This window comes from Pristiophorus japonicus, chromosome 10, assembly GCF_044704955.1.
Source record: "Pristiophorus japonicus isolate sPriJap1 chromosome 10, sPriJap1.hap1, whole genome shotgun sequence".
Taxonomy (NCBI): Eukaryota; Metazoa; Chordata; class Chondrichthyes; family Pristiophoridae; genus Pristiophorus; species Pristiophorus japonicus.
Genome location: NC_091986.1, coordinates 90,883,301 through 90,911,139, shown reverse-complemented (window position 1 = coordinate 90,911,139; position 27,839 = coordinate 90,883,301). Strand labels below are relative to the sequence as shown.

General features: G+C 44.8%; 1 protein-coding gene across 1 annotated transcript in view; it reads right to left on the bottom strand.

Annotated features, from left to right (window-relative positions):
- ercc5 (excision repair cross-complementation group 5) overlaps positions 1 to 27,839 on the bottom strand; it is a 287,038-nt gene that overhangs the window by 43,533 nt on the left and 215,666 nt on the right. The window contains exons 16-19 of the mRNA XM_070891281.1: positions 23,765 to 23,857; positions 7,382 to 7,442; positions 5,488 to 5,631; positions 4,919 to 5,126 (exon numbers count right to left, since the gene is read on the bottom strand). Of these exons, the coding sequence (XP_070747382.1) occupies positions 4,919 to 5,126; positions 5,488 to 5,631; positions 7,382 to 7,442; positions 23,765 to 23,857 (506 nt within the window). The remainder of the gene's footprint in view (positions 1 to 4,918; positions 5,127 to 5,487; positions 5,632 to 7,381; positions 7,443 to 23,764; positions 23,858 to 27,839) is intronic.

Below are 27,839 nucleotides of genomic sequence, written 5' to 3'. Positions count from 1 at the left end.
GTAAGGGCCATATCCAACTCCCTCTTGAATATATCTAATGAACTGGCATCAACAACAGTCTGCGGAAGAGAATTCCACAGGTTAACAACTCTGAGTTGATCCCCTACCACTATTGCTCTTCTACTCTATAGAAGTTTTGCAGTCAGTTTTTATGTTCCCAGCAAGCTTCCTCTCATACTGTATTTTCCCCCTCCTAATTAAACCCTTTGTCCTCCTCTGCTGAATTGTAAATTTCTCCCAGTCCTCAGGTTTGCTGCTTTTTCTGGCCAATTTATATGCCTCTTCTTTGGATTTAACATTATCCCTAATTTCCCTTGCTAGCCACGGTTGAGCCACCTTCCCCGTTTTATTTTTGCTCCAGACAGGGATGTACAATTGTTGAAGTTCATCCGTGTGATCTTTAAATGTTTGCCATTGCCTATCCACCGTCAACCCTTTAAGTCTCATTTGCCAGTCTATTCTCGCCAATTCTCGTCTCATACCATTGAAGTTACCTTTCCTTAAGTTCAGGACCCTAATCTCTGAATTAACTGTGACACTCTCCATCTTAATAAAGAATTCTACCATATTATGGTCACTCTTCCCCAAGGGGCCTCGCACAACAAGATTGCTAATTAGTCCTTTCTCATTACACTTCATCCAGTCTAGGATGGCCAGCTCTCTGGTTGGTTCCTCGACATATTGGTCCAGAAAACCATCCCTAATACACTCCAGGAAATCCTCCTCCACCGTGTTGCTACCAGTTTGGTTAGCCCAATCAATATGTAGATTAAAGTCGCCCATGATAACTGCTGTACCTTTATTGCACACATCCCTAATTTCTTGTTTGATGCTGTCCCCAACCTCACTACTACTGTTTGGTGGTCTGTACACAACTCCCACTAGCATTTTCTGCCCTTTGATATTCCGCAGTTCTACCCATATAGATTCCACATCATCCAAGCTAATGTCCTTCCTTACTTTTGCGTTAATTTCCTCTTTAACCAGCAACGCTACCCCACCTCCTTTTCCTTTCTGAATATCCTTCCTGAATGTTGAATACCTCTGGATGTTGATCTCCCAGCCTTGGTCACCCTGGAGCCATGTCTCCGTAATCCCAATTATATCATATTATTGAATAGCTGCCTGCGCAATTAATTCGTCCAACTTATTACGAATACTCCTCGCATTGAGACACAGAGCCTTCAGGCTTGTCTTTTTAAACACACTTTGTCCCTTTAGACCTTTGCTGTAATGTGGCCCTTTTTGATTTTTGCCTTGGGTTTCTCTGCCCTCCACTTTTACTTTTCTTCTTTCTATCTTTTCCTTCTGCCCCCATTCTACTTCCCTTTGTCTCCCTGCATAGGTTCTCATCCCCCTGCTATATTAGTTTAACCCCTCCACAACAGCACTAGCAAACACTCCCCCAAGGACATTGGTTCCAGTCCTGCCCAGGTACAGACCGTCCGGTTTGTACTGGTGCCACCTCCCCCAGAACCGGTTCCAATGTCCCAGGAATTTGAATCCCTCCCTCCTGCACCACTCCTCAAGCCACGTATTCATCTTAGCTATCCTGCAATTCCTACTCTGACTAGCATGTGGCACTGGTAGCAATCCTGAGATTACTACCTTTGAAGTCCTGTTTTTTATTTTAACTACTAGCTCCCTAAATTCAGCTTGTAAGACCTCATCCCGTTTTTTACCTATATCGTTAGTACCTATATGCACCACAACAACTGGCTGTTCACCCTCCCCCTCTAAAATGGCCTGCAGCCGCTCCGAGACATCCTTGACCCTTGCACCAGGGAGGCAACATACCATCCTGGGGTCTCGATTGCGGCCACAGAAACGCCTATCTATTCCTCTTACAATAGAATCCCCTACCACTATAGCTCTCCCACTCTTCTTCCTGCCCTCCTGTGCAGCAGAGCCACCCATGGTGCCATGAACATGGCTGCTGCTGCCTTCCCCTGATAAGTCATCCCCCCCAAGAGTACCCAAAACGATCTGTTTTGGAGACGGATGACTGCAGAGGACCCCTGCACTCGCTTCCTTCCACTGCTCTGCCTGATGGTCACCCATTCCTTATCTGCCTGAGTAACCTTTGCCTGCGGTGTGACCAACTCACTAAACGTGCTATTCACAACATCCTCAGCATCGCGGATGCTCCAGAGTGAATCCGTGCGCAGCTCCAGTGCCGCAATGCAGTCTGTCGGGAGCTGCAGCAGGATGCACTTCCTGCACATGTAGTCGTCAGGGACACTGGAAGCGTCCCTGGCTTCCCACATAGCACAGGAGGAGCATGACATGGGTCTGGGCTCTTCTGCCATGACTTAACCCTTAAATTAACTTAATTTGGCAACAATGTCAAAGGTTACCTATTGATAAGGAAATAAAAAGAAAAAAAAAGATTAGATACTCACCAATCCACCAGCCAATCACTTACCCACTTGGCTGTGACGTCACCCTTTGATTTCTTTCTACTTCTTTGTTTACCTTCTGCCCCTGCACCTCTTCGACTGCCGCCTCCTTAAACTCCTGCTGCTCCCGAACTCCCGGGCCTTTTCTAGGCCTCCTCGAACTCCCGCTGCTCCCGAACATTTTATAGGCCTCCTCGACTGCCGCCTCCTCGAACTCCCGCTGCTCCCGAACCTTTTATAGGCCTCCTCGCCTGCCGCCTCCTCAAACTCTCGCTGCTCCCGAACTCCCGGGCCTTTTATAGGCCTACTCGACTGCCGCCTCCTCGAACTCCCGCGCCTTTTATAGGCCTCCTTGACTGCCGCCTCCTCGAACTCCCGCTGCTCCCGAACTCTCGGGCCTTTTATAGGCCTCCTCGACTGCCGCCTCCTTGAACTCCCGCTGCTCCCGAACTCCCGGGCCTTTTATAGGCCTCCTCAACTGCCACCTCCTCGAACTCCCGCTGCTCCCGAACTCCCAGGCCTTTTATAGACCTCCTCGACTGCCACCTCCTCGAACTCCCACTGCCCCCGAACTCCCGGGCCTTTTATAGGCCTCCTCGACTGCCACCTCCTCGAACTCCCACTGCTCCCGAACTCCCGGGTCTTTTATAAGCCTCCTCGACAGCCGCTTTCACGAAAAGCTGCCATACCTGCCCTCCTTTCAGCCACATCTCAGTAATAGCTGTAACATACTCCCAAGTGTCTATTTTTACTCTCAGCTCATCTACCTTATTCCCTATACTCCTTGCATTGAAGTATATACCATTTAGCACTGCCAAACATCCTTGTTGTCTATTTTCTAGCCCTTGTTTCCTCCGTCTTCCAAATTCACTTTCTACTTTTTACTTTCCAATTCCAGCTTTGGTTCTCTCCCGATTGAATCTATTCTCAGGTTACCATCCCCCTGCCAAGCTAGTTTAAAACATCTCCAACAGCACTAGCAAACCCCCCGCGAGGATATTGGTCCTGGCTCTGTTGAGGTGCAACCCGCCCAGCTTGTACAGATCCCACCTCCCCCAGAAATGGTCCCAATGCCTCAAGAAGCGAAAGCCCTCCCTCCCTCCTGCACCATCCTTCCAGCCATGTATTTACTCTATCCTCCTATTTCTGTACTCACTAGCACGTGGCACTGGGAGCAATCCGGAGATTACTACCTTTGAGGTCCTGCTTTTTAATCTCTCTCCTAGCTCCCTAAAATCTGCCTGCAGGACCTCAGCCCTCTTTCTACCTATGTCATTGGTACCAATATGAACCACGACCTCTCCCCCCAGAACACCCTGCAGTCGCTCGGTGACATCCTTGATCCTGGCACCAGGGAGGCAACATACTATTCTGGAGTCATGTCTGCGGTCGCAGAAACGCCTGTCTGCTTCCCGAACTATCAGATCCCCTACCACTATTGCTCTTCTACTCTTCTTCCTCCTCCCTGTGCAGCTGAGCCACCCATGGGAGAAATAAAAAGGTGCTGTTTCCGAATCATGTTTAAATGCCTTTACTAATGACACGAAGCAAGTCTGAAATTTTCCTCATCATATCTTTTTGCTGTACTACAGAAGCAGAAAAATAATTTTTACTTGGTGAGAGCTTTGAATGAAATGGACAACATACAAGGCTCCATGGAGCAGCCATGTAAATACAATGGGCTCAAATTTTCCCGTGATTTGTGGTGTTTTTTTTGGAGCAGGCTGTTCTTTTTGGCCTAAGTTGAAAAACCACAGTTTCCCCAATCAATTTGCACCAGTGCAACTCAGTTAGTTACGATTTTTTTAGGTCAGTTTTTTTTTCAGCCAAAGTGGGTGTAACCAACCACCTACGCCAATTCTGGCCATTTAGGGAAGTTTGGCCAGCTGAGAGTTACTCCAGTTCTGCTTAGGCCAGTGTATGTGGCTTCTCCAGAAAAACCTTCCAAAGAGTTAAAGAAATTGGCGCAGGTATGGAAATCAGCGCAGCAGATGCCCGAACACACTAAAAGAATTGAAAAATACATAGCAGCAACTTACCCCCAACCCCATCCGAAGAGCTTGCCGGTCCGGTCCCTTCTCCCGGTCGTCCCATTCTTGGTCCCCGGTTCGCAGACAGACACAGAGAGACAGGACCGGGAGAATGGGGACCGAGAATGGGACCTAAGTTGCTGCAATGTGTTTTTCAATTCTTTTAATGTGTTGGGAGCTGGCTGCATGCTTCACTTTGCAGCCTCAGCTCACATTGTGTTGCTGGTTACCATGGCAGCCCGATCTTTCTGGCGCAGATCAAGTCTCTACCCTCAAAACTAAAGGTTAGGTTACGCCACGCCAAAATGAGGAAATCCAACGGGGAAACTTAGAATTTTTTTGTTGTTGTACTTAGGTCCCAAAAAATCGGGAGTAATTCTTCAAGTATGCCAAAAAAATGCTTTGGGGAAAATTGAGCCCAATATTTTCAATAATAATGTTAAAACCTATTAGTGACATCACTTGGATGCATAATAATATTCACTGCACCTTTTATCAGAATATAGTGTGAAGTATCTTCTGATGCAAGCCGTCTGGTTTCCACGTCCTTTATAAATCCCCCCTCATTATTGTACTCCACTTGAATTTGCCCACAGTATTGTTTGTTCATCTCTTTCTGAATGCCTTCAATGTGTTGGTTAAGTCTGTTGCGTTTAAGCAGACCAGACAGCTGGTACTGGGAAAAATCAGTTGACTCCTTTGGAAAAAAAAAAGTACCAAGGCTTATAAAAACAAATTTGTGTTTAGACATAAAATACATCTTGGCAAAGATTATTTTCCCCTTAGTCAACAGCTGATGTAATATAATTCACAGAGTTGTTCATTGTTTTTAAGAAAAGCACAATTTTGTTGTGATTCCCTCTCTTGCTATCAGCTAGTCCCCCATTATATTATTTGTCTGCTGTCAGGGTAGTGGAACTTATACTTTAAGTTTTTTGAAAATTATGTGACTAATTTATATAATAATTTAAGTTGTCATGCTTTAAGACAGGATATAGCATAAAAATATAAACTAATCTCTGGAACACATTTCCTCCACTATGAAACAATGAACATACCTGAGGCATAGACTGTAATAGACTTCTTCGACGCTTGGTGAACTCTTTGAGGCCCGTCAGGATTTCATGCCTTACCTCTGGAGGTAAACTAGCAAAGTCCTCTGATTCAATGTCTACAGAATGAGGATTCGCAATAAATTCATTCTAAATGCAATTGAAAAATGTAAATAAAAAGTATTATTTGTTGCTTTTCATTAAGTAAAAATAAGATGCAGTGGAAGCTCAATTATCCCCGAGAATGTATGCATTAGTCAAGGGATCAGGGGACTGTGCTGTAACGAACAGCAAGAGAGGGATGTACACTGAGCAGCTGTTCAGGGGGAGCCTCTTGTCTCTGGCTCCCCTTGCATGTTGCCACCCCCACCCCCCCAACATGTTCCTGACCTTTCTCTCCCCAACCACCCCCTCCTCCAAGTTCCTGACCTTCTTCCCCGCTCCCCTCCCCACGAGTTCTTGACTTTCTCCCCTCACCCATCCCAAACACATTCCTGACCATCTTCCACCGCCCCCCCCCCACCACATCGGGTTCCTGACCTCCTCTCTCCCACCCCCTCTTCGATCTCCTCTCCCACCACCACCCAATCACCAGACTTTCTCAAAGCCAAGGAAAGCGTGGTGTTGCAGGCTGCAGCACCGTTCCGTTGGGTACTGTGCATGTGTGAGCGGTCCGTGTGCACATGCGCAGTACTAAATGGGCAAACATGCGCAGAGAGAGACAAAAATGCGGCGTAATCACTCCATTTTTTCCACCACATTCCACAACATTGTCTACGCTTCCCTCCCCTCTCTATTTTTCCGTGACCATTTACACCTCCTCTGGACCCATCTTTGGCTTTATGCTTGTTTCATTATCAGCTTTTTTAGCAATGCTATCACTTTTGTCGTTTAATCACTCCTGCTCTCCACCCTAGCACACACCTCTCCCTTTTGTTCTTTTGCTTCCGCCCATTTTTCCTTTGCTCTGCACTTGCTCAAAAGCTGTTCATCTCTAATATCTACCAGTTCTGCTGAAAGACTATCGACCAATCTAAAATATTTGCTCTCTTTCTCTCTCCACAGATGTTGCCTGACCTGCTGAGTGTTGCCAGCATTTGTAGTATTTTGCTTTTGTAAAATTTTAAGTTGTTGCTTTAATGAATATATGCAATTTTTTCAGAAAAAGGATTCATTTCCTTAGAAAATTTTAAATTGTTTATTTTATTTTTTTAAGATGAGTCGCATATACCTGTTCATAAATTAGTATATCAATCCAGGTAACTGTTAAAAATATGCTGTCTATATGATCATTTGGTGATACTGTCCACATTTACTTTGTAAACAAAACCAGAAAATGAATATGACTCAATTGTACATTGCGCAATCCACAAAAATAAAATACACTGAATAAAATTAGTCAAAGTAACCAGAACCAGTGTCCCATATGGATCCAACTTCATGTTCAGTAACTTATTTTACACGTGACAGCCAACACACCATAGGTACTCTATCCAATTAAACTGCCAAGCCCACAGCCCCACCAGACCTCAACCAGAGGCCTGGCCCCACAACACACATGCAAATCTCTGACCAAGTGCTTGTCCCCACTTCACCCTCAGTCTACAAGTGTTACTGATGGCAGTGAAGTAAAGGCAAGATGTTCCAGCACAAAGATATTAAATGGACGTGATATCGTGGATCTCGGAGGCAGGTGTTTGTTTCAATCCCCACTGACAGTTCAGCTATTGGGAATTTTGCAGGATAGTGTTTTTGATAAATAGTCCCCATGCTGCTCTTCTGTTGAATGGGTGGGAAGATTGCTGTTGGAGCTTGGTGGGGCTATGTTGCAAAGCAATGTATCCCTAGACTCACGATGGCCAATGTCAAGACACACTCTCAAGCATTGAGGCTCCTTCACCTGGAATAGTTTTTCATTGCTCATCCGCTCTTTCCATTCCTTTTCTGCCTCTTCGTCAGAACTAAAAAATAGTACAAGATTACTCATGTGATGAGTACATCAATAATATAAAGATTCAAATATTCTCCCAATAGTAAATCTCATCAATTTAACATTTAAAAAGATAAAATATAATGAATGTAAAACAAAAAAAGGGCAGATTTTCTTACCATCCCTGCCCTGGTGCTGGATAGAAACAGCACACCTGACACATGTGTTGCTCTATTTCTGGGATTTTGTTTCCTGGGTTAATAACATGGCCGAGGAACTCTCCCAGAGCTGGCCACCTCTTGGCTGGGGCTAATGCTAGCAAAGGGAGCAAGAAAGACAAGTGCTGCACATACACCTCAGTCTTGTCACTGCATGCTGGGCCTTTCAGATTGGGGCTATCTGGCTGTTGGAGATTACCTGAAGATAGCCGGCAGGAGCGGGAGTCGGGAGAGTGGGGTCCTTCCCAGAGGACACTTACAGACCCTCCAGTTGGCAGGAGTGCTGGGCAGGCCTCAGCACCATGTTTCATTGAAAGGCCCTGTGCTAGGGAGCCCAGCCAGGAATGACACAGGAAAAGGAGGTGAGAGTCAGGAATGCCCCCTCCTTACCTAGATGTGGCAAAACGGTCTCTGCCCTTCATGAAGCTACAAGAGTTACAGCACCTAAACAAGCCATTCAGCCCAACTGGTTTATGTAGGTGTTAATGCTCCACACAAGCCTCCTCCCAAGCCTTTTTATCGAACCCTTTCTCATGTACTATCTAGCTTTCCCTTAAATGCATCTATACTAATCACCTCAACCACTCCTTGTGGTAGCAGGTTCCACATTCTTACCACACTTTAGGTAAAGACATTTCTTCCGAATTCCTTACTGGATTTATTAGTGACTATCTTTATTGGGGAAAATTGTGATCAGAGGCTTCTTTCGTCTGTAAGGCCTCCGAAAAAAATCTGCAAAAGTACCTGGTGGTCCCGGAGGAACAGAGAGATTCCGGTCAGAGGCCTAGATTCATTGTGCAGCGTATGGGAAGATGCCTTTCAGGTACATACATACAAGCTGGAGTCACGTGGGTCTGGACCACCAATCACTATGCAGTATTCTCATTGATAAAAATGGGAGCTCTGTTTGTACAGACTCCCATTTTTATCAATGAGAAAACCCCCTAAAACACCGAAACACAGCATTATAAATAAAACATGTCACATATTTAAAATTAATTGAAATTAAATGTAATTAAATGTTTTAGAAAAAAATTAATATTTTTTGGAATTTAAAAAAAAAGGGGCTAAAATTCTGACCGCGGAGTGCGCATGGACCCGGTGAGGCGTCACAAAAGTCGGTTTTCAGGGTGCAATGCGCATGACCTGAAAACCGGCTTTTCCAATCTGTCAAGATTTGACAGATCGAACACATCCCTGCAGGAAGGACATTCGCATGGCCAAGATTGGGCTTTTTGCCCAACTCATGCCCAGTGAATGTCCATTAAACTTTTACACTGCTGAAAGCAGGTGCATAGCCAACTTTTACCAGCATAAGAGTTTTAAAACATAAAAATTACATTTAAAAACATTGTTAAAAACCTTGTACATTGAGGTAAGTTTATTTTAAACCATATTAAAACACGTTAAAAAAAATTCCAAAATATATTTTTTTTCTAAAACATTTAATTTCAATTAATTTTAAATGTTTTATTTATTATGTTGTATTTGGGTGTTTTAGGGTTTTTTCTCATTGATCGGAATGGGAACGCGCACAAACGGAGTTACCATTATTATTAAGGAGAATACTGCTTCGTGATTGGTTAATCCAGTTTGGACCTACATACCTCGAAGACAGGTTCCCATGCGATGTGCAGCGAATCTAGACCTCCGACCGAGATCCGACGTTTCTCCGGGACCAACGGATAGATTCGTAGATTTTTTTTCCGGGTCAGAGGCGTTTGTATGAAGGAAAAATAGAAACAAGAAAATAGGTGCAGGAGTAGGCCATGCGGCCCTTCGAGCCTGCATCACCATTCAATAAGATCATGGCTGATCATTCACCTCAGTACCCCTTTCCTGCTTTCTCTCCATATCCCTTGATCCCTTTAGCCATCAGGGCCATATCTAAATCCCTCTTGAATATATCTAAAGAACTAGCATCAACAACTCTCTGCGGTAGAGAATTCCGCAGGTTAACAGCTCTCTGAGTGAAGAAGTTTCTCCTCATCTCGGTCCTAAATGGCTTAGCCTTTATCCTTAGACTGTGACCCCTGGTTCTGGACTTCCCCAACATCGGGAACATTCTTCCTGCATCTAACCTGTCCAGTCCTGTCAGAATATTATATGTTTCTATGAGATTCCCTCTTATCCTTCTAAACTCCAGTGAATCCAGTCTCTCCTCATGTCAGTCTTGCCGAACCCTGGGAATCAGTCTGGTGAACCTTCGCTGCACTCCCTCAATAGCAAGAACGTCCCTCCTCAGATTAGGAGACCAAAACTGAACACAATATTCCAGGTGAGGCCTCACCAAGGCCCTGTACAACTGCATTAAGACCTCCCTGCTCCTATACTCAAATCCTCTAGCTATGAAGGCCAACATGCATTTGCCTTCTTCACCGCCTGCTGTACCTGCATGCCAATCTTCAATGATTGATGTACCATGACACTCAGGTCTCATTGTACCTCCCCTTTTCCTAATCTGTCGCCATTCAGATAATATTCTGCCTTCATGTTTTTGCCACCAAAGTGGATAACCTCGCATTTATCCACATTATACTGCATCTGCCATGCATTTGCCCACTCACCTAACCTGACCAAGACACCCTGCAGGCTCTTAGCATCCTCCTCACAGCTCACACTGTCACCCAACTTAATGTCACCTGCAAACTTGGAGATATTACACTCAATTCCTTCATCTAAATCATTGACGTACATTGTAAATAGCTGGGGTCCCAGCACTGAGCACTGCGGTACTCCAACTAGTCACTGCCTCCCATTCCGAAAAGGACCCGTTTATCCAGACTCACTGCTTCCTGTCTGCCAACCAGTTCTCTATCCACGTCAATACATTACCCCCAATACCATGTGCTTTAATTCTGCACACCAATCTCTTATGTGGGACCTTTTCAAAAGCCTTTTGAAAGTCCAAGTACACCACATCCACTGGCTCTACCTTGTCCACTCTACTAGTTACATCCTCAAAAAATTCTAGAAGATTTATCAAGCATGGTTTCCCTTTCATAAATCCATGCTGACTTGGACCGAATCTGTCACTGCTTTCCAAATGCGCTATTTCATCTTTAATAATAGATTCCAATATTTTCCCCACTACTGATGTCAGGCTAACCAGTCTATAATTCCCCATTTTCTCTCTCCGTCCTTTCTTAAAAAGTGGTGTTACATTAGCTACCCTCCAGTCCATAGGAACTGATCCAGAGTCGATAGAATGTTGGAAAATGATCACCAATGCATCCACTATTTCTCGGGCCACTTCCTTAAGTACTCTGGGATGCAGACTATCAGGAACTGGGGATTTATCGGCCTTCAATCCCATCAATTTCCCCAACACAATTTGCTGACTAATAAGGATTTCCTTCAGTTCCTCCTTCTCGCTAGACCCTCGGTCCCCTAGTATTTCCGGAAGGTTATTTGTGTCTTCCTTAGTGAAGACAGAACCAAAGTATTTGTTCAATTGGTCTGCCATTTCTTTGTTCCCCATTATAAATTCACCTGATTCTGATTGCAAAGGACCTACGTTTGTCTTCACTAATCTTTTTCTCTTCACATATCTATAGAAGCTTTTGCAGTCAGTTTTTATGTTGCCAGCTCGCTTCCGCTCATACTCTATTTCCCCCCTCCTAATTAAACCCTTTGTCCTCCTCTGCTGAATTCTAAATTTCTCCCAGTTCTCAGGTTTGCTGCTTTTTCTGGCCAATTTATATGCCTCTTCTTTGGCATTAACACTATCCCTAATTTCCCTTGTCAGCCACGGTTGAGCCACCTTATTTTTACTCCAGACAGGGATGTACAAGTGTTGAAGTTCACCCATGTGATCTTTAAATGTTTGCCATTGCCTATCCACCGTCAACCCTTTAAGTATCATTCGCCATCGAAATCCTCCAACCTCAATTTTAGGCCCATTAATATGTTTTAATAGTGTTAAAAATAAACTTACCTTAATGGATAGGGTTTTTAATATAAAAATGAGTGTTTAAATTTTATTTTTATATGTTTTAAAACTCTTACGGTGGTAAAGGTAAGTTATGTGTCTGCTTTTACCAGGCGTAAAAGTTTGAAGGACATTCGCTGAGCATGAGTTGTGCAAATAACCCAATCTCTCCCGTGCAGATATCCTACTTCCGAGGATGCGGAGGATCTGATCGGAAAAGCCAGTGCATGTGCATCGTGCTCCAAAAAACAGCTTATTTGAGGCCTTGCTGGGTCCGTGCGCACTTCGTACGGACTTGGCAAAGATGGAATTTTCGGCCAATAATTATCACCTCTAGTTTTGGACTCTCCCACAATTGGAAACATTTTCTCTATGTCTACCCTATCAAACTATTTCATTATCTTAAAGACCTCTATTAGGTCACCTTTCAGCCTTCTCGGAAAGAAAAGAGCCTCAGTCTGTTTAGCCTTTCCGGGTATTATCCTGGTGAATCTTTTTGCACAGTCTCCAGTGTCTCTATATCCTTTTTATAATATAGAGATCAGAATTGTGCAGTCCTCCAAATGTGATCCAACCAAGGCTCTATACAAGTTTAACATAACTTCTCTGCTTTACAATTATATCCCTCTGGAAGTCATAGAATTTTGGGGCTCAATTTTCCCTGTTCATTTGCACCTTTTTTTTTTTTTACGCGTGCCATTTTTTTTGCAGTATTTTTTTTTCCCCCAAAGTTTCCGCCTGCGATCTGCACCGACGTAACTGACTTAGTTACAATTTTTCGAGCCCAGTTTTTTTTTTACGTCATGGTCCCCTCATGTCTGCGCTGATTTTTTCAATTGTTCGCAGTTTGGCCAACATTTTTTTCTCTTAGGTCGGCGTATCGGGCCACTCCCGAAAAACCTTCTGGTGAGTTAAGAAAACCAGCACACATTCACAAATCAATGTTGAAAGACGCCATTGTTTTTAAAATTGAAGATTTTAGAGGGAGTGAAGAACACTGTCAAAATCATTAATAAAGTTCAACTTTTTTTTAAAAAACCGGTCAATGTAGAAGTGTAAATTTGTTGGATTTCAGGAAGTTCTCCTATTTTTTTTAAACTCACTCACACACCACCAGCGAACATCTTGAAGCAGGGCTGGAGGGTCGTAGCTTTGGCCGGCAGAAATCAGCCCCCCGCCCGGACACAGCAGCTCGGGGTTTGGCTACAAAACAAGCTGTGGAGTGGGGGGGGCGGGGAGAAAAGAGAGTGAGGTACCGATCGTAAGGCTTCTGCAGGTGCCTTCTGCATTGAAGACTGCAATGAGTGGGGGGGGGGGGGAAAGAGAAAGAGAGAGAGAGAGAGAGAGAGAGAGAGGTGTCACAAGATTCCAATTAGTAAAGGGAGGGAGGAGAGAGAAGTCACAAGACTGCAATTAGTTAAGGGGGGCAGGAGGAAAAGAGAGGATAAGTCAAAGGTTAAATTTAAGTATAGAGGCAATACTGACACAATGCCATACCTTGTGCGAGCCTTCTGCATCATGGTGCTACGTAGGAGACAATAGATTTGACTTCATCGCATCAGGAACATCAGAGCCAAAAAGATACTGGGGCAGGAGGCCTTACCCACCTCGGTTATATCGAGACAGGCATTCGTACCTCCACCTGTGTGATGCAGACTGTGTCAGAAGGCTGCGTTTCCACAAAGAATTTGTAAGTGAGATCTGTGAGTTGGTCAAAGCAGACCTGCAACCGAGAAGCATGAGGAAGACTGCTTTGTCAATTGAAGTGAAGTTACAGCTGCACTTTCATTCTATACCTCCGGATTGTTTCCAGCTACAACTGGGGATGTGCGCACCATCTCTCAACATGCAACACATGTCTCCATTCGCCAGGTCACAGCTGCACTGTATGCGCGTAGGAATGACTTCATCAAGTTCCCCATGACCACCCAAGGGCTGTGGGCTTCTCCAGGATTACTGGCTTCCCAAAGGCATAGGGCTGCATTGATTGTACCCACATCGCCTTGCGAGCACCTTTGGAGGATTCCGAGATGTACAGGAGCAGAAAAGGCTTCCACTCCATTAATGTGCAGCTCGTGTGTGACGACATGCATCGTATGATGTCAATCGATGCAAGATATCCTGGCAGCACCCACGATGTGTTCATCCTACGTGACAGTGTTATATCTGCCATGTTTCAGAAGCAGCAGCCAGAAGAGCAGAACTGGCTACTGGGAGACAAAAGGTACGGCTTCGCTACCTGGCTCAAGACGCCCCTATGCGTAACCCGGACGGAAGCTGACCGTCAATACAACATGTCGCACATTGCGATGCGCAGCATCATTGCGAGGACCATTGGCATATTGAAACAGCATTTCCGATACCTGGACCATTAAGGAGGCTACTTTCTGTACTCTCCTGAGATTGTCAGTCAGTTCACTGTTGTGTGCTGCATGCTGCATAACTTTGCCATCATGAGCCAGCAGCACCTGGTAGTGGAAGACCCACCTGCGGTGAGAGTGGTTGATGATAATAGTGTGGAAGATGCAGGTGATGAGCAGGAGGAGGGGGACGAGGAGGATGAGGATGAGGAAGCCGTGCAAGTGCCTGAGTCCCTAGCACGATGGCGGAGGAGGGCGGGCCATCGTGCCCCTTTAACGATTGCTCGAGCCTTGCGCAAACAGCTCATCCGTGAACGCTTTACTGATGCCTGAGGGCTCAGTGACAACTATTACACATGGACATGTTTACTGTTTGAAGCTGTTCTGTAATGTAGTGTTGTGTTAATGGAACATGATTCAGTTTTAATGTAAAATTTCTTTTATTCAAACGTTTACAATGTACTTAACTTAAATTAAATTATTCTTGTATCAAACTTTACTTTAAGATCATTTATAAACTTGTAAATTTACATAACTTACAAAAAACTTTTAATTTGAGAACAATTACAATAGTAACAGTAATAACAACAGCAGCAGCAAAGAAAGGCTGCACCCATCTCTCATTCCCCTTATTCTAAGACCGCCCGCTGCGCTTGGTCTTGGACACGCCACCACCTCTGCCCGCAGGCAGTGGCACAGTATTTCTGGGCTTGGTACCGAGCTTATTCTTTCTAACATCTCGGGTACTGCGCAGCTCTTGAGGGTGGGGGGCATCGGCGTCAGGTTGGAGGGCCCAGCTTTGGGCTCTTCAAGGGTTGGTGTGGGGATTGCAGCGGGAGTGGCAGTTGATTGTGTCAATGGGCCCGGGGTCTAGGCGTGTTCCCTTATTGCAGCAGCTAACTCCAACATGCCGTCCATCATGCACCCTGACAGTGTCTCAACAACCTGCAACATTCCCTCCCTCATGGTCAGTGACATGGTTTGCACTACCTCTGACATTCCCAGCCTCATGGCCACTATTCCCACACTGATGGTCCCGGATATCGTTCCCATTTCTCGTGTCATTGCTGTTACTTCTCCCGACAGTCCTGCTACCTCATCACTCATCCAGGGGTGATCAGGTAAGATTAATGCTCGCTGTACTCAATGACGTCAACTGAACCACATCTGTTGGATCCTGCATCTCGGGAGAGCGCGGTTGAGCTCTCCTTCCCCTCCTCCCCACGGGTGTGGCTCACACCCCAACACTGGGACCCACAGCCTGGGACAGTGGGGTCCAGGGTGTGCCTTGCTGCACCCCACCACTGGGACCCGTAACCTCGGAAGGTGTGAAACCATGGAATGTCTCACCAACACACAAACCACGAGTCACGGAAAGGGCTGGTACCTCCATGAGCGGCACCTCCTCCAAAGTCAGTACAACAGTGGGAGCTTCATCCAGCTCCATCCCCTCCCCCTCCCCTCACCCCTATGTTCTTGGTCTGGAGGGTTGGATTGGAAGATGTTCTCCTCTTCCAGCTCATCCTTGTCTGAATCTTCTTCTGCATTGTCAGGGTTGGCCTCAAGTTCTGCAAAAGATAACAGAACAGTGAAATGGTTAGCAGTAGGAGGAAGCAGGGTGGGTGGCATGAGTAGGCTCACAAATTGCAGGCCTGGCAGCAGGCTGATTTGAAGGACCATGATGAATTTGCAGGACTTACCCTCTCCTTTGAGTGTGGGCCCAGCTTGTCCAGTACTGATTGCTTTTCTCCAGGCAAGACCCATCAAAGCAGCGAACCTCCCTTCTAAGGGTGTCAGTGGGTGCAGATTTGCCGGGCCTCCTCCTGTTCGAGTTCTTTCCCTTTTATTATGTGCCACCTTCCTCTGCAAAGATGAAAATGCAACTTTTTAGAGAGGGTGTCTTTCTGCTGAGTGGGACATATACAGCTGGTCACGTTTACAATTGCAATTCCATTGAATAAATGAAAATATTACTTACACTAACTACTTGACCAAGGTTCTGCCACTTCTTTTTACACTGGCTTCCAGATCTCATGGTGGTCACCATTACGCGGTAATCTTCTGCAACTTGGTTCCAGCGTTTCTTCATTTCTTTGTTCCCGGGCAATTATGGCGGTGCGGCGTTCCGGCCGGTCGCTGTTGGAGTTGCCCATGAGGGTCCTGACATTCCAGGTCCCGAACTTCATGTTAGAAGAATGGAAGATGCCTGTGCGAGAGTTCTTTTAACGTGGGGTGGTCGTTGCACACCGGCTTAGCTGAGCATGGTCTTGATCCAGTGGCAAGGGGGTCCAAGAACACCCAAGGCCCCACCTGACTGCTGGCCAAGAACAGGGAAACACTCATCAAGGACACCGAAGCAGTCAGGAACCAGTGGAAGGAGCACTTCGAAGATCTCCACAATCCGCCTTTGACTCGAGTGTTCTCGACTCCATCCCGCAGCATACCACACGCCACCACCTCAGTGAGACCCCAACATTGCACGAGGTAGAAAAAGTAATAAAAGACAGCTTAAGAACAACTAAGCTACGGGAGAGAATGGAATGCCTGCTAAGGCACTGAAGTATGGTGATGAGGCACTGCTGGCACGAATACATGACCTCATCTCTCTCATCTGGGGGGAGGAGAGCATGCCGGGAGATCTCAGATGCAGTGATCGTGACCATCTTTAAAAAAGGGGACAAATCCGACTGCAGCAACTGCAGAGGAATTTCCCGGTTATCAGCCATTGGGAAAGTTGTTGCTAGAGTCCTCCTCAACCGTCTTCTCCCTGTGGCCGAGGAGCTCCTACCGGAGTCACAGAGCGGATTTCGTCCCCTACCGGGCACAACAGACATGATTTTTGCAGCGTGACAGCTGCAGGAAAAATGCAGGGAGCAGCACCAGCCCCTTATACATGGCCTTCTTCAACCTTACAAGGGCCTTTGACATTGTCAACCGTGAGGGTCTATGGAGCACCCTCCTCCGTTTCGGATGCCCCAAAAGTTTGTCACGACGACATACAGGCTGTGATCCTTACCAACGGATCCATTACAGACCCAATCCACGTCCGGACTGGGGTCAAACAGGGCTGCGTCATCGCCCCAAGCCTCTTCTCAATCTTCCTCGCTGCCATGCTCCACCTCACAGTCAACAAGCTGGAGTGGAACTAAACTACAGAACCAGTGGGAACCTGTTCAACCTTCATTGTCTCCAAGTCAGGTCCAAGACCTCGGTCGTCGAACTACAGTACACGGACGACGTCTGCTTCTGCGCACATAGAGGTTGAACTCCAGGACATAGTCGACGTATTTTCTGAGGCGTACGAAAGCATGGGCCTTACGCTAAACATCCGTAAGACAAAGGTCCTCCACCAGCCTGTCCTCGCCGCACAGCACTGCCCCCCAGTCATCAAGATCCACGGTGCGGCCCTGGACAACGTAGACCACTTCCCCTATCTCGGGAGCCTCTTATCAACAAGAGCAGACATTGACGACGAGATTCAACACTGTCTCCAGTGCATCAGTGCAGCCTTCGGCCGTCTGAGGAAAAGAGTGTTTGAAGATCAGGCCCTCAAAACTGCCACCAAGCTCATGGTCTACAGGGCTGTAGTAATACCCGCCCTCCTGTATGGCTCAGAGACATGGACCATACATATACAGTAGACACCTCAAGTCGCTGGAGAAATACCAACGATGTCTCCGCAAGATCCTACAAATCCCCTGGGAGGACAGACGCACAAACATTAGCGTCCTTGACCAAGCCAACAGCCCCAGCATTGAAGCACTGACCACACTTGATCAGCTCCACTGGGCAGGCCACATAGTTCGCATGCCAGACATGAGACTTCCAAAGCAAGCGCTCTACTTTGAACTCCTTCACGGCAAATGAGCCAAAGGTAGGCAGAGGAAACGTTACAGGGACACCCTCAAAGCCCCCCTGAAAGTGTGCAACATCCCCACTGATTCCTTGGGAGTCCCTGACCAAAAACCACCCTAAGTGGAGGAAGTGCATCCGGGAGGGCGCTGAGCACCTCGAATCTCATCGCCGAGAGCATACAGAAATCCAGCGCAGGCAGCAGAAAGAGCATGCGGCAAACCTGTCCCATCCACCCTCAACGACTTTCTGTCCTACCTGTGACACGAACTGTGGTTCTCGTATTGGACTGTTCAGCCACCTAAGGACTCATATTAAGAGTCACAAGGTGATAGGAAGGGACAATATGTATGAAGATAAAGGGGCTGCAGGAGGGGTCAAAACTAAAAATCATGGTTTAAAAGCTAGTATTAAAACACTCTACCTAAACGCACGCAGCATTCGAAATAAAGTAAATGAGTTGACGGCACAAATCATTACAAATGGGTATGATTTGGTGGCCATTACAGAAACGTGGTTGCAAGGTGGCCAAGACTGGGAATTAAACATACAGGGGTATCTGACAATTCGGAAGGATAGACAAGAAGGGAAAGGAGGTGGGGTAGCTCTGTTAATAAAGGATGATATCAGGGCAGTTGTGAGATGATATTGGCTCTAATGAATAAAATGTTGAATCATTGTGGGTGGAGATTAGAGATAGTAAGGGGAAAAAGTCACTGGTGGGCATAGTTTATAGGCCCCAAAATAATAACTTCACCGTGGGGCGGACAATAATCAAGGGAATAATAGAGGCATGTGAAAAAGGAACGGCAGTAATCATGGGGGATTTTAACCTACATATCGATTGGTCAAATCAAATCGCACGGGGTAGTCTTGAGGAGGAATTCATAGAATGCATATGGGATTGTTTCTTAGAACAGTATGTTACAGAACCTACAAGGGAGCAAGCTATCTTAGATCTGGTCCTGTGTAATGAGACAGGAATAATAAACGATCTCCTAGTAAAAGATCCTCTCGGAATGAATGATGACAGTATGGTTGAATTTGTAATACAGATTGAGGGTGAGGAAGTAGTGTCTCAAACGAGCATACTATGCTTAAACAAAGGGGACTACAGTGGGATGAGGGCAGAGTTAGCTAAAGTAGACTGGGAACATAGACTAAACGGTGGCACAATTGAGGAACAGTGGAGGACTTTTAAGGAGTTCTTTCATAGTGCGCAACAAAAATATATTCCAGTGAAAAAGAAGGGCGGTAAGAGAAGGGATAACCAGCCGTGGATAACCAAGGAAATAAAGGAGAGTAGCAAATTAAAAACCAATGCGTATAAGGTGGCCAAGGTTAGTGAGAAACTAGAAGATTGGGAAAATTTTAAACGACAGCAAAGTATGACTAAGAAAGCAATAAAGAAAGGAAAGATAGATAACAAAAGTAAACTTGCGCAAAACATAAAAACAGATCGTAAAAGCTTTTACAGATATATAAAAAGGAAAAGAGTGACTTAAGTAAATGTTGGTCCTTTAGAAGATGAGAAGGGGGATTTAGTAATGGGAAATGTGGAAATGGCTGAGACCTTAAACAATTATTTTGCTTCGGTCTTCACAGTGGAAGACACAAAAACCATGCCAAAAATTGCTGGTCACGGGAATGTGGGAAGGGAGGACCTTGAGACAATCACTATCACTAGGGAGGTAGTGCTGGACAGGCTAATGGGACTCAAGGTAGACAAGTTCCCTGGTCCTGATGAAATGCATCCCAGGGTATTAAAAGAGATGACAGAAGTTATAGCAGATACATTGGTTATAATCTACCAAAATTCTCTGGACTCTGGGGAGGTACCAGTGGATTGGAAAGCAGCTAATGTAATGTCTCTGTTTAAAAAAGGGGGCAGACAAAAGGCAGGTAACTATAGGCCGGTTAGTTTAACATCTGTAGTGGGGAAAATGCTTGAAGCTATCACTAAGGAAGAAATAGCGAGACATCTAGATAGGAATAGTGCAATCAAGCAGACGCAACATGGATTCATGAAGGGGAAATCATGTTTAGCTAATTTACTGGAATTCTTTGAAGATATAACGAGCATGGTGGATAGAGGTGTACCGATGGATGTGGTGTATTTAGATTTCCAAAAAGCATTCGATAAGGTGCCACAAAAAAGGTTATTGCAGAAGATAAAGGTACGCGGAGTCAGCGGAAATGTATTAGCATGGATAGTGAAATGGCTGGCAGAAAGCAGAGAATCGGGATAAATAGGTCCTTTTCGGGTTGGAAATCGGTGGTTAGTGGTGTGCCACAGGGATCTGTGCTGAGACCACAACTGTTTACAATATACATAGATGACCTAGAAGAGGGGACAGAGTGTAGTGTAACAAAATTTGCAGATGACACAAAGATTAGTGGGGAAGTGGGTTGTGTAGAGGACACAGAGAGGCTGCAAAGAGATTTAGATAGGTTAAGCAAATGGGCTAATGTAGGAAAATGTGAGGTTATCCACTTTGGGAAAAAAAAGCAGGAAAAGGGAATACTATTTGAATGGGGAGAAATTACAACATGCTGCAGTGCAGAGGGATCTGGGGGTCCTTGTGCACGAAACCCAAAAAGTTAGTTTGCAGGTGCAGCAGTTAATCAGGAAGGCGAATGGAATGCTGGCCTTCATTGCGAGAGGGATGGAGTACAAAAGCAGGGAGGTCCTGCTGCAATTGTACAGGGTATTGGTGAGGCCGCACCTGGAGTACTGCGTGCAGTTTTGGTCACCTTACTTAAGGAAGGATATACTAGCTTTGGAGGGGGTACAGAGACGATTCACTAGGCTGATTCCGGAGATGAGGGGGTTACCTTATGATGATAGATTGAGTAGACTGGGTCTTTAATCGTTGGAGTTTAGAAAGATGAGGGGTGATCTTATAGAAACATTTAAAATAATGAAAGAGGCAGAGAGGTTGTTTCCACTAGTCGAGGAGACTAGAACTAGGGGGCACAGCCTCAAAATACGGGGGGGGCCAATTTAAAACTGAGTTGAGAAGGAATTTCTTCTCCCAGAGGGTTGTGAATCTGTGGAATTCTCTGCCCAGGGAAGCAGTTGAGGCTAGCTCATTGAATGTATTCAAATCACAGATAGATAAATTTGTAACCAATAAGGGAATTAAGGGTTATGGGGAGTGGGCGGGTAAGTGGAGCTGAGTCCACGGCCAGATCAGCCATGATCTTTTTGAATGGCGGAGCAGGCTCGAGGGGCTAGATGGCCTACTCCTGTTCCTAATTCTTATGTTCTTATAAGAGTGGAAGTAATTCTTCCTCGATTCCAAGGGACTGCCTATAATGATGATGATTTATTTGGGTGGAACTTTTGTGTGATCTCTGCTGGTGTCCAGCTCCTGTCATCTGTTCTCAATCACAGTAAGTAGTGCCACCACTTCTTCCTGTAAGAAATTCTTGGTCCTTGCACTGCGTTACATCTTGTATTGCTCCAGCTGTGATTTTTCCATTGCTCTCACACAGCACTCCTTCTCTCACACACAATTGGCTCTTTAAAAATGACCGACTGTCAAATCCGAGCTGTATGGAACATGCGCGTCCATTGGAACGATGTTAAAAACATAACTTTGTTTCCCGTGCATACACAGGTGGTGGCGCTTCGTTTTTTGGTGCAGACAACAGGCTCTACCCCTCCCCTCCCCCCCCTCCCCTCCCTCCCCCCCCTCCCCTCCCTCCCCCCCCCCGCCCTCGAGGCGACTGGACACGCTGCGCGGCGCCAAATTCGAATTATACATCAGGGAAACTTTGGCAAATTATTTCCGGCACATTTCTGGCCTAGAAAAACGGGCGTAACTCTGGCAATACGCCAGAAAACAGGCTTGCAGAAAATTGAGCCCATAGAAACTTACAGCACAGAGGTAGGCCATTTGGCCTGTCATGCCTGTGCTGGCTCTTTGAAAGAGCAGTCGTGCTTCGTCCCACATCCCTGATTTCTGTCTGTAACCCTGCAAGTTCCTCATCCTGAAGGATCTGTCCAACTCCCTTTTAAAATTCTTTGTGGAATCAGCTTCCACCACCTTTTCATAAGAGCATTCAAGATCCCTACATCTCTGAGAAAATATTTCTCCTCATCTCCACTCTACAACTTTTGCTAATGATTTTAACTCTATGACATCTGATTTTGACCCAATCGCCAGAGGGAATAATTTTTCTCTGTCTATTCTATCAAAACCAATCATCCTGAAAACTTCTATTTGGTCACCTCTTAACCTTCTCTGTTCCAACCTCTTCTCGTAACTGAAGTCTCATCCCTGGTAACATCCTGGTTAACCTCTTCCGTGTCCTTTAAAAGGATTTCACATATTTCCTAAAGTGTGGTGCCCAGAATTGTCCACAATAGTCCAACTGAGACAGAATCAGTGATTTATAAAGTTCTAGCACGATCTTTTTCGAACCCCAGTGTTTGATTTGCTTTTTTCTTTATGACCTGAGTAACCTGCACTGCTACTTTTAGTCATTTGTGTTACTGTACCCAGAGGTCCCTTTACTCATCTACCCCATTTAGGCCCCGAACTTGGTGGACTCACCACCCGCTGCCGATCGCCCAGAAAACTCGGCGCAGTCTCCCCTTGGTGCCAGTTTCGTGGAGGCCTCCCGCCGGAGGGGAGGGAAGACCGCTGGGAACCGCCCGCTGTAGTCCACTAGCGCGCAACGCGCATAAGTGTCCTCTCACCCACCGAGCTGCCAGTTTTCTCTGGGCCGGAGTCAGCAGCAGCAGGGGGAAGGACCGCCGCATGGAGGCAGGACTAACCTCAACAGTAAGTATGGAGACCTGTAAAAAATAAGGTTAGTAAACTTTTCTTTATTATTTTTTTTTACAGCGATTCAGGTGGATGGGGTCCCCTGAAGGTTTTCCAGTGTTTTTTTTTATGTAACTTTTTATTTGTGTGTGTTCTCCCCCTTCTTGGGCCCGACTCAGTCCTTGGCGGTACTTTGCCGAGGATTGTATTTGCTGCCAAGATTGGGAGCTCCCCACCCGCTGCCACCCAGATTCATGGCGTAAGTTGTATTTGTGTCGCCGGGCGGTCATTCCAGGACTTCTTAACAAAACTCCTGCCCAAAGTACAGTCAGGTCTCTCAGCGGTCCTTTGGGCAGAACTTAACTTCCACCAAGTTCGGGCCCTGAGACTCTTATTATCCAAGCAGTATGTGGCCTCCTTATTCTTCTTACTAAAATGCACCACCTCACACTTATCTATATTAAAATTAATTTTGACGATTGCACACCCATTGTGCAAGTTTATTAATGTCTTGTATTTTGTCGCAGTCTTCCTCCATATTAACTATAACCCCCAATTTGGTGTCGTCTGCAAATGTTGAAATTGTACTTCCGATTCCAGAGTCCAAATTGTTAATGTAAATTGTGAACAACAGTGGGCCTAGTACTTATCTCTGTGGAACACCACTTCCCATCTTTTGTCAGTCAGAGTAGCTACCAAACCCTTATTCTCTGTTTTATTTCCAGCTTGCGATCTATCCATTCTGATACTTGTCCCCTGACTCCACAGGCTCTGACCTTAGTCATGAGTTTACTATGTGGTACTTTATCAAAGGCCTTTTGAAAATCTAAATATATTTTCTGTATTACCCTTGTCCACTCTTTATTACTTCTTCAAAGTAATCTATATACCAGACAAATGGGAATTCCCTGGGAGCAAGGATAAGGAAAGTTGGACCTAAACATTTAATTTATTATGTAGACATGACAATGATCTTGCACTGTGCAATGGTTCTTTTTGTTTTGGAGAAAACCAAAGTACACTTACAAGCAGTACAGCCTGCCAATGGAAGTGTGGCAACATTAATTAATTCACCTTATTTGTGCCAGCACTTGAGTATACAAGCAGAATTTAATAGAACTTTATTTTAATCCCAATATATTACATACACAAAAATCCACTAAAGTATTTCATATGGACTTCAACACAAGTGTGATTAGAGCTAAAAAAAACCAAACCTGTTTTCCTCTTTCTTTACCAAGGCAGGCAGAATAAAAATGTCCTCAGTTTCTCCTCTTCTCACTCGAGAAAGGCTGGGAATGACCTCATCACTGTTGACAAGAAAAATAATTTTCTAGAAACTTTAATCTCCAATAAAAATATTTATTTGGTTGCTAATAAGAACATAAGAAATAGGAGCAGCTGTAGCCACTTGAGCCTGCTCCGCCATTCAATAAGATCATGGTTGATCTGATCTTGGCCTCAACCCCACTTCCCTGCCCGCTCCACATAACCCTGGACTCCCTTATCATTCAAAAATGTTTCTATCTCCATCTTAAATATATTCAATGACCCAGCCTCTACAGCTCTCTGGGGTAGAGAATTCCAAAGAGTCATGACCCTCAGAGAAGAAATTCCTCCTCATTTCCGTTTTAAATGGCGACCCTTTATTCTGAAACTATGCCCAGAGTTCTATTTTTCCTACCAAAGTGGATAACCTCACATTTTCCCACATTATACTCCATCTGACAAATATTTGTCGACTCACTTAGCCTATATAGACAGATTTGCAGATTCTTTGTGTCCTCCTCACAGCTTGCTTTCCTACCTATCTTTGTATCATCAGTGTCTTTTACCCCGACGAGGGGAAACATCCTCTCTGCATCTACCTTGTCAAGCCCCCTCAGAATCTTATCTGTTTCAATAAGATCACCTCTCATTCTTCTAAACTCCAATGAGTATAGGCCCAACCTTCTTCATAAGACAACCCCTTCATCTCAGGAATCAACCTCGTGAACCTTCTCTGAACTGCTTCCAATGCAAGTATATCCCTCCTTAAATAAGGAGACCAAAACTGTACGCAGTACTTCTAGGTGTAGTCTCACCAATACCCTGCACAGTTGTAGCAGGACTTCCCTGCTTTTATACTCCATCCCCTTGCAATAAAAGCCAACATTCCATTTGTCTTCCTAATTACTTGCAGTACCGGCGTGCTAACTTTTTGTGTTTCATGTACAAGGACCCCCAGATCCCTTTGTACCACAGCATTTTGTAATCTCTCCCAATTTAAATAATAATTTGCTCTCTTATTTTTCTTGCCAAAGTGAATAACTTCACATTTTCCCACATTATACTCCATGTGTCAACTTTTTGCCCACTCACTTAGCCTGTCTATATCCCTTTGCAGATTCTTTGTGTCCTCCTCACAGTTTGCTTTCCCATCCATCTTTGTATCATCAGCAAATTTGGCTACATTACACTCGGTCCCTTCATCCAAGTCATTAATATAGATTGTAAATAGTTGAGGCCACAGCACTGATCCTTGTGGCACTCCACTAGTTACAGTTTGATAACCTGAAAATGACTCATTTATCCCGACTCTCTGTTTTCTGTTAGCTAGTCAATCCTCTATCCATGCTAATATATTACCCCCAACCACGTGAACTTTTATCTTGTGCAGTAACCTTATATTTGGCACCTTATCAAATGCCTTCTAGATATCCAAATACGTGACATCTACTGGTTCCCCTTTATCCACCCTGCTCATTACATCCTCAAAAAACTCCAGCAAATGTTTCAAAACATGATCATCTTTTCATAAAACCAAGCTGACTCTGCTTGACTGCATTATGATTTTCTAAATGTCCTGCTACTACTTCCTTAATAACGTACTCCAGCATTTTTCCAATGACATATGTTAGGCTAACTGGTCTATAGTTTCCTGCTTTCTGTCTCCCTCCTTTCTTAAATAGGGATGTTACATTTGCAGTTTTCCAATCCGCTGGGACCTCTCCAGAATTCAGGAAATGTTGATAGATTACAACCAATGCATTCAGTGTTTTTGCAGCCACTTCTTTTAAGACCCTAGGATGGAGACTGTCATGTCCGGGGAACTTGTCCACCTTTTGTCCCATTAGTTTGTATATTACTTTTTCTCTGGTGATAGTGATTGTTTTAAGTCAACCCCTCCCAGTAGCTCCTTGATTAAAAGCATCCCAATAATTGATAGTGTCTTTTACAGTGAAGACCGATACAAAATATTTGTCCAGAGTCTCTGCCATTTCCCTGTTTCCCTTTATTAATTCCCCAGTCTCATCCTCTAAGGGACCAATGTTTACTTTAGCTACTCTCTTCCTTTTTATGTAAGCGGAAAAGTCGATACACATAAACCTGTTCACATTCACTCCACTTTAACAAGTTTCAAATGTTAGAATTTTACAGCAGCACAAAATTTTACATTCCATTCCCACCTTCCCGCTCCATATTCCCTGTTTTTAGCAATGCTTTTAAATCGGTCAGTGTGATCCAGTTAATTATTTCAAGTATGTATTGATTCAATTATATCAGTCTCTTCCCAAAATTACATTAAGGTAAATCAATATATTGAAAATGATCACCACGTTCAAAACAAGTGCAGCTTAGTAGTTATACCACTGCTGATTATATCCCATATACATGTTAGTGCCATGTATTACCACTAATGTGGGCACCAACTGCAAAATAATTTTAACCTGCAAACGCTATTAGGAGGGTATGAAAAAATATTGGCAAATAAAATCAAGAAAAACCCAAAGATGTTTTATAAATATATTAAGAGCAAGAGGATAACTAAAGAAAGAGTAGGGCCTATTAGAGACCATAAAGGCAACCTGTGTGTGGAGGCGGAAGACATGGTATTTAATAACTACTTTGCTTCTGTTTTCACGAAAGAGAGGGGTGATGCAGACATTGCAATCAGGGAGAAGTGTGAAATATTAGATGAAATAAACAGTGAGCGAGGAAGTATTAAGGGGTGTAGTATCTTTGAAAGTGGATAAATCCCCATGCCCAGATGAAATGTATTCCAGGCTGTTAAGAGAAGCAAGAGAGGAAATAGCAGAGTCTCTGACTATCATTTTCCAATCCTCTCTGGCTACAGGCCGAAGGATTGGAGGATTGCTAACGTGGTACTGTTGTTTAAAAAGGGAGAAAGGGATAAGAACATAAGAAAAAGGAGCAGGAATTGGCCATATGGCCTACCAAGTATTTATAGGCCAGTCAGCCTAACCTCAGTGGTGGGAAAATAGGATAAAATTCTGAGGGTGAGGATAAATCTTCATTTAGAAAGACACGGATTAATCAAGGACAGGCAGCATGGGTTTGTTAAGTGAACGTCGTCTCCGACTAATTTGATTAAATTTTTTGAGGAGGTAACAAGGAGGTTTGATGAGGGGCGTGCGTTTGATGGATTGTATATGGATTTTAGCAAGGCTTTTGATAAGGTCACACATGACAGACTGGTCATGAAAGTAAAAGCCCATGGGATCCAAGGCAAAGTGGCAAGTTGGATCCAAAATTGGCTCAGGAGGCAGGAAGTAAAGGGTAATGGTTGATGGGTGTTGTGCCTGGAAGGCTTTTTCCAGTGGGGTTCCACAGGGCTCAGTACTAGGTCGCTTGCTTTTTGTGGTATGTATGAATGATTCAGACTTGAATGTAGGGAGTATGATTAAGAAGCTTGCAGATGACACAAAAATTGGCTGTGTGGTTGATAATGAAGAAGAAAGCTGTAGACTGCAGGAAGATACCAATGGACTGGTCAGGTGGGCAGAACAGTGGCAAATGGAATTCAATCCGGAGAAGTGAGAGTTATTGCATTTGGGGAGGGCTAACAAGGTAAGGGAATATACAATAAATGGTAGGACACTGAGATGTGCAGAGGAACAGAGGGTCCACAGATACCTGAAGGTAGCAGGACAGTTGGATAAGGTGGTTACTTGCCTTTATTAGTCGAAGCATAGAATGCAAGAGTAGGGAGGTTATGTTTGAACTGTATAAAACACTCGTTAGGCCACAGCTCGAGTACTGCGTGCAGTTCTGGTCACCACATTACAGGAAAGATGTGATGGCACCAGAGAGAGTATAGAGGAGATTTACGAGGATGTTGCCTGCACTGGAGAATTTTAGCTATGAGGAAAGATTGGATAGGCTGGGGTTGTTTTCTTTGGAACAGAGTAGGCTGAGGGGAGACTTAATTGAGATGTATAAAATTATGAGGGGCGTAGATAGAATGGATAGGAAAGACCTATTTCCCTTAGTAGAGGGGTCAATAACCAG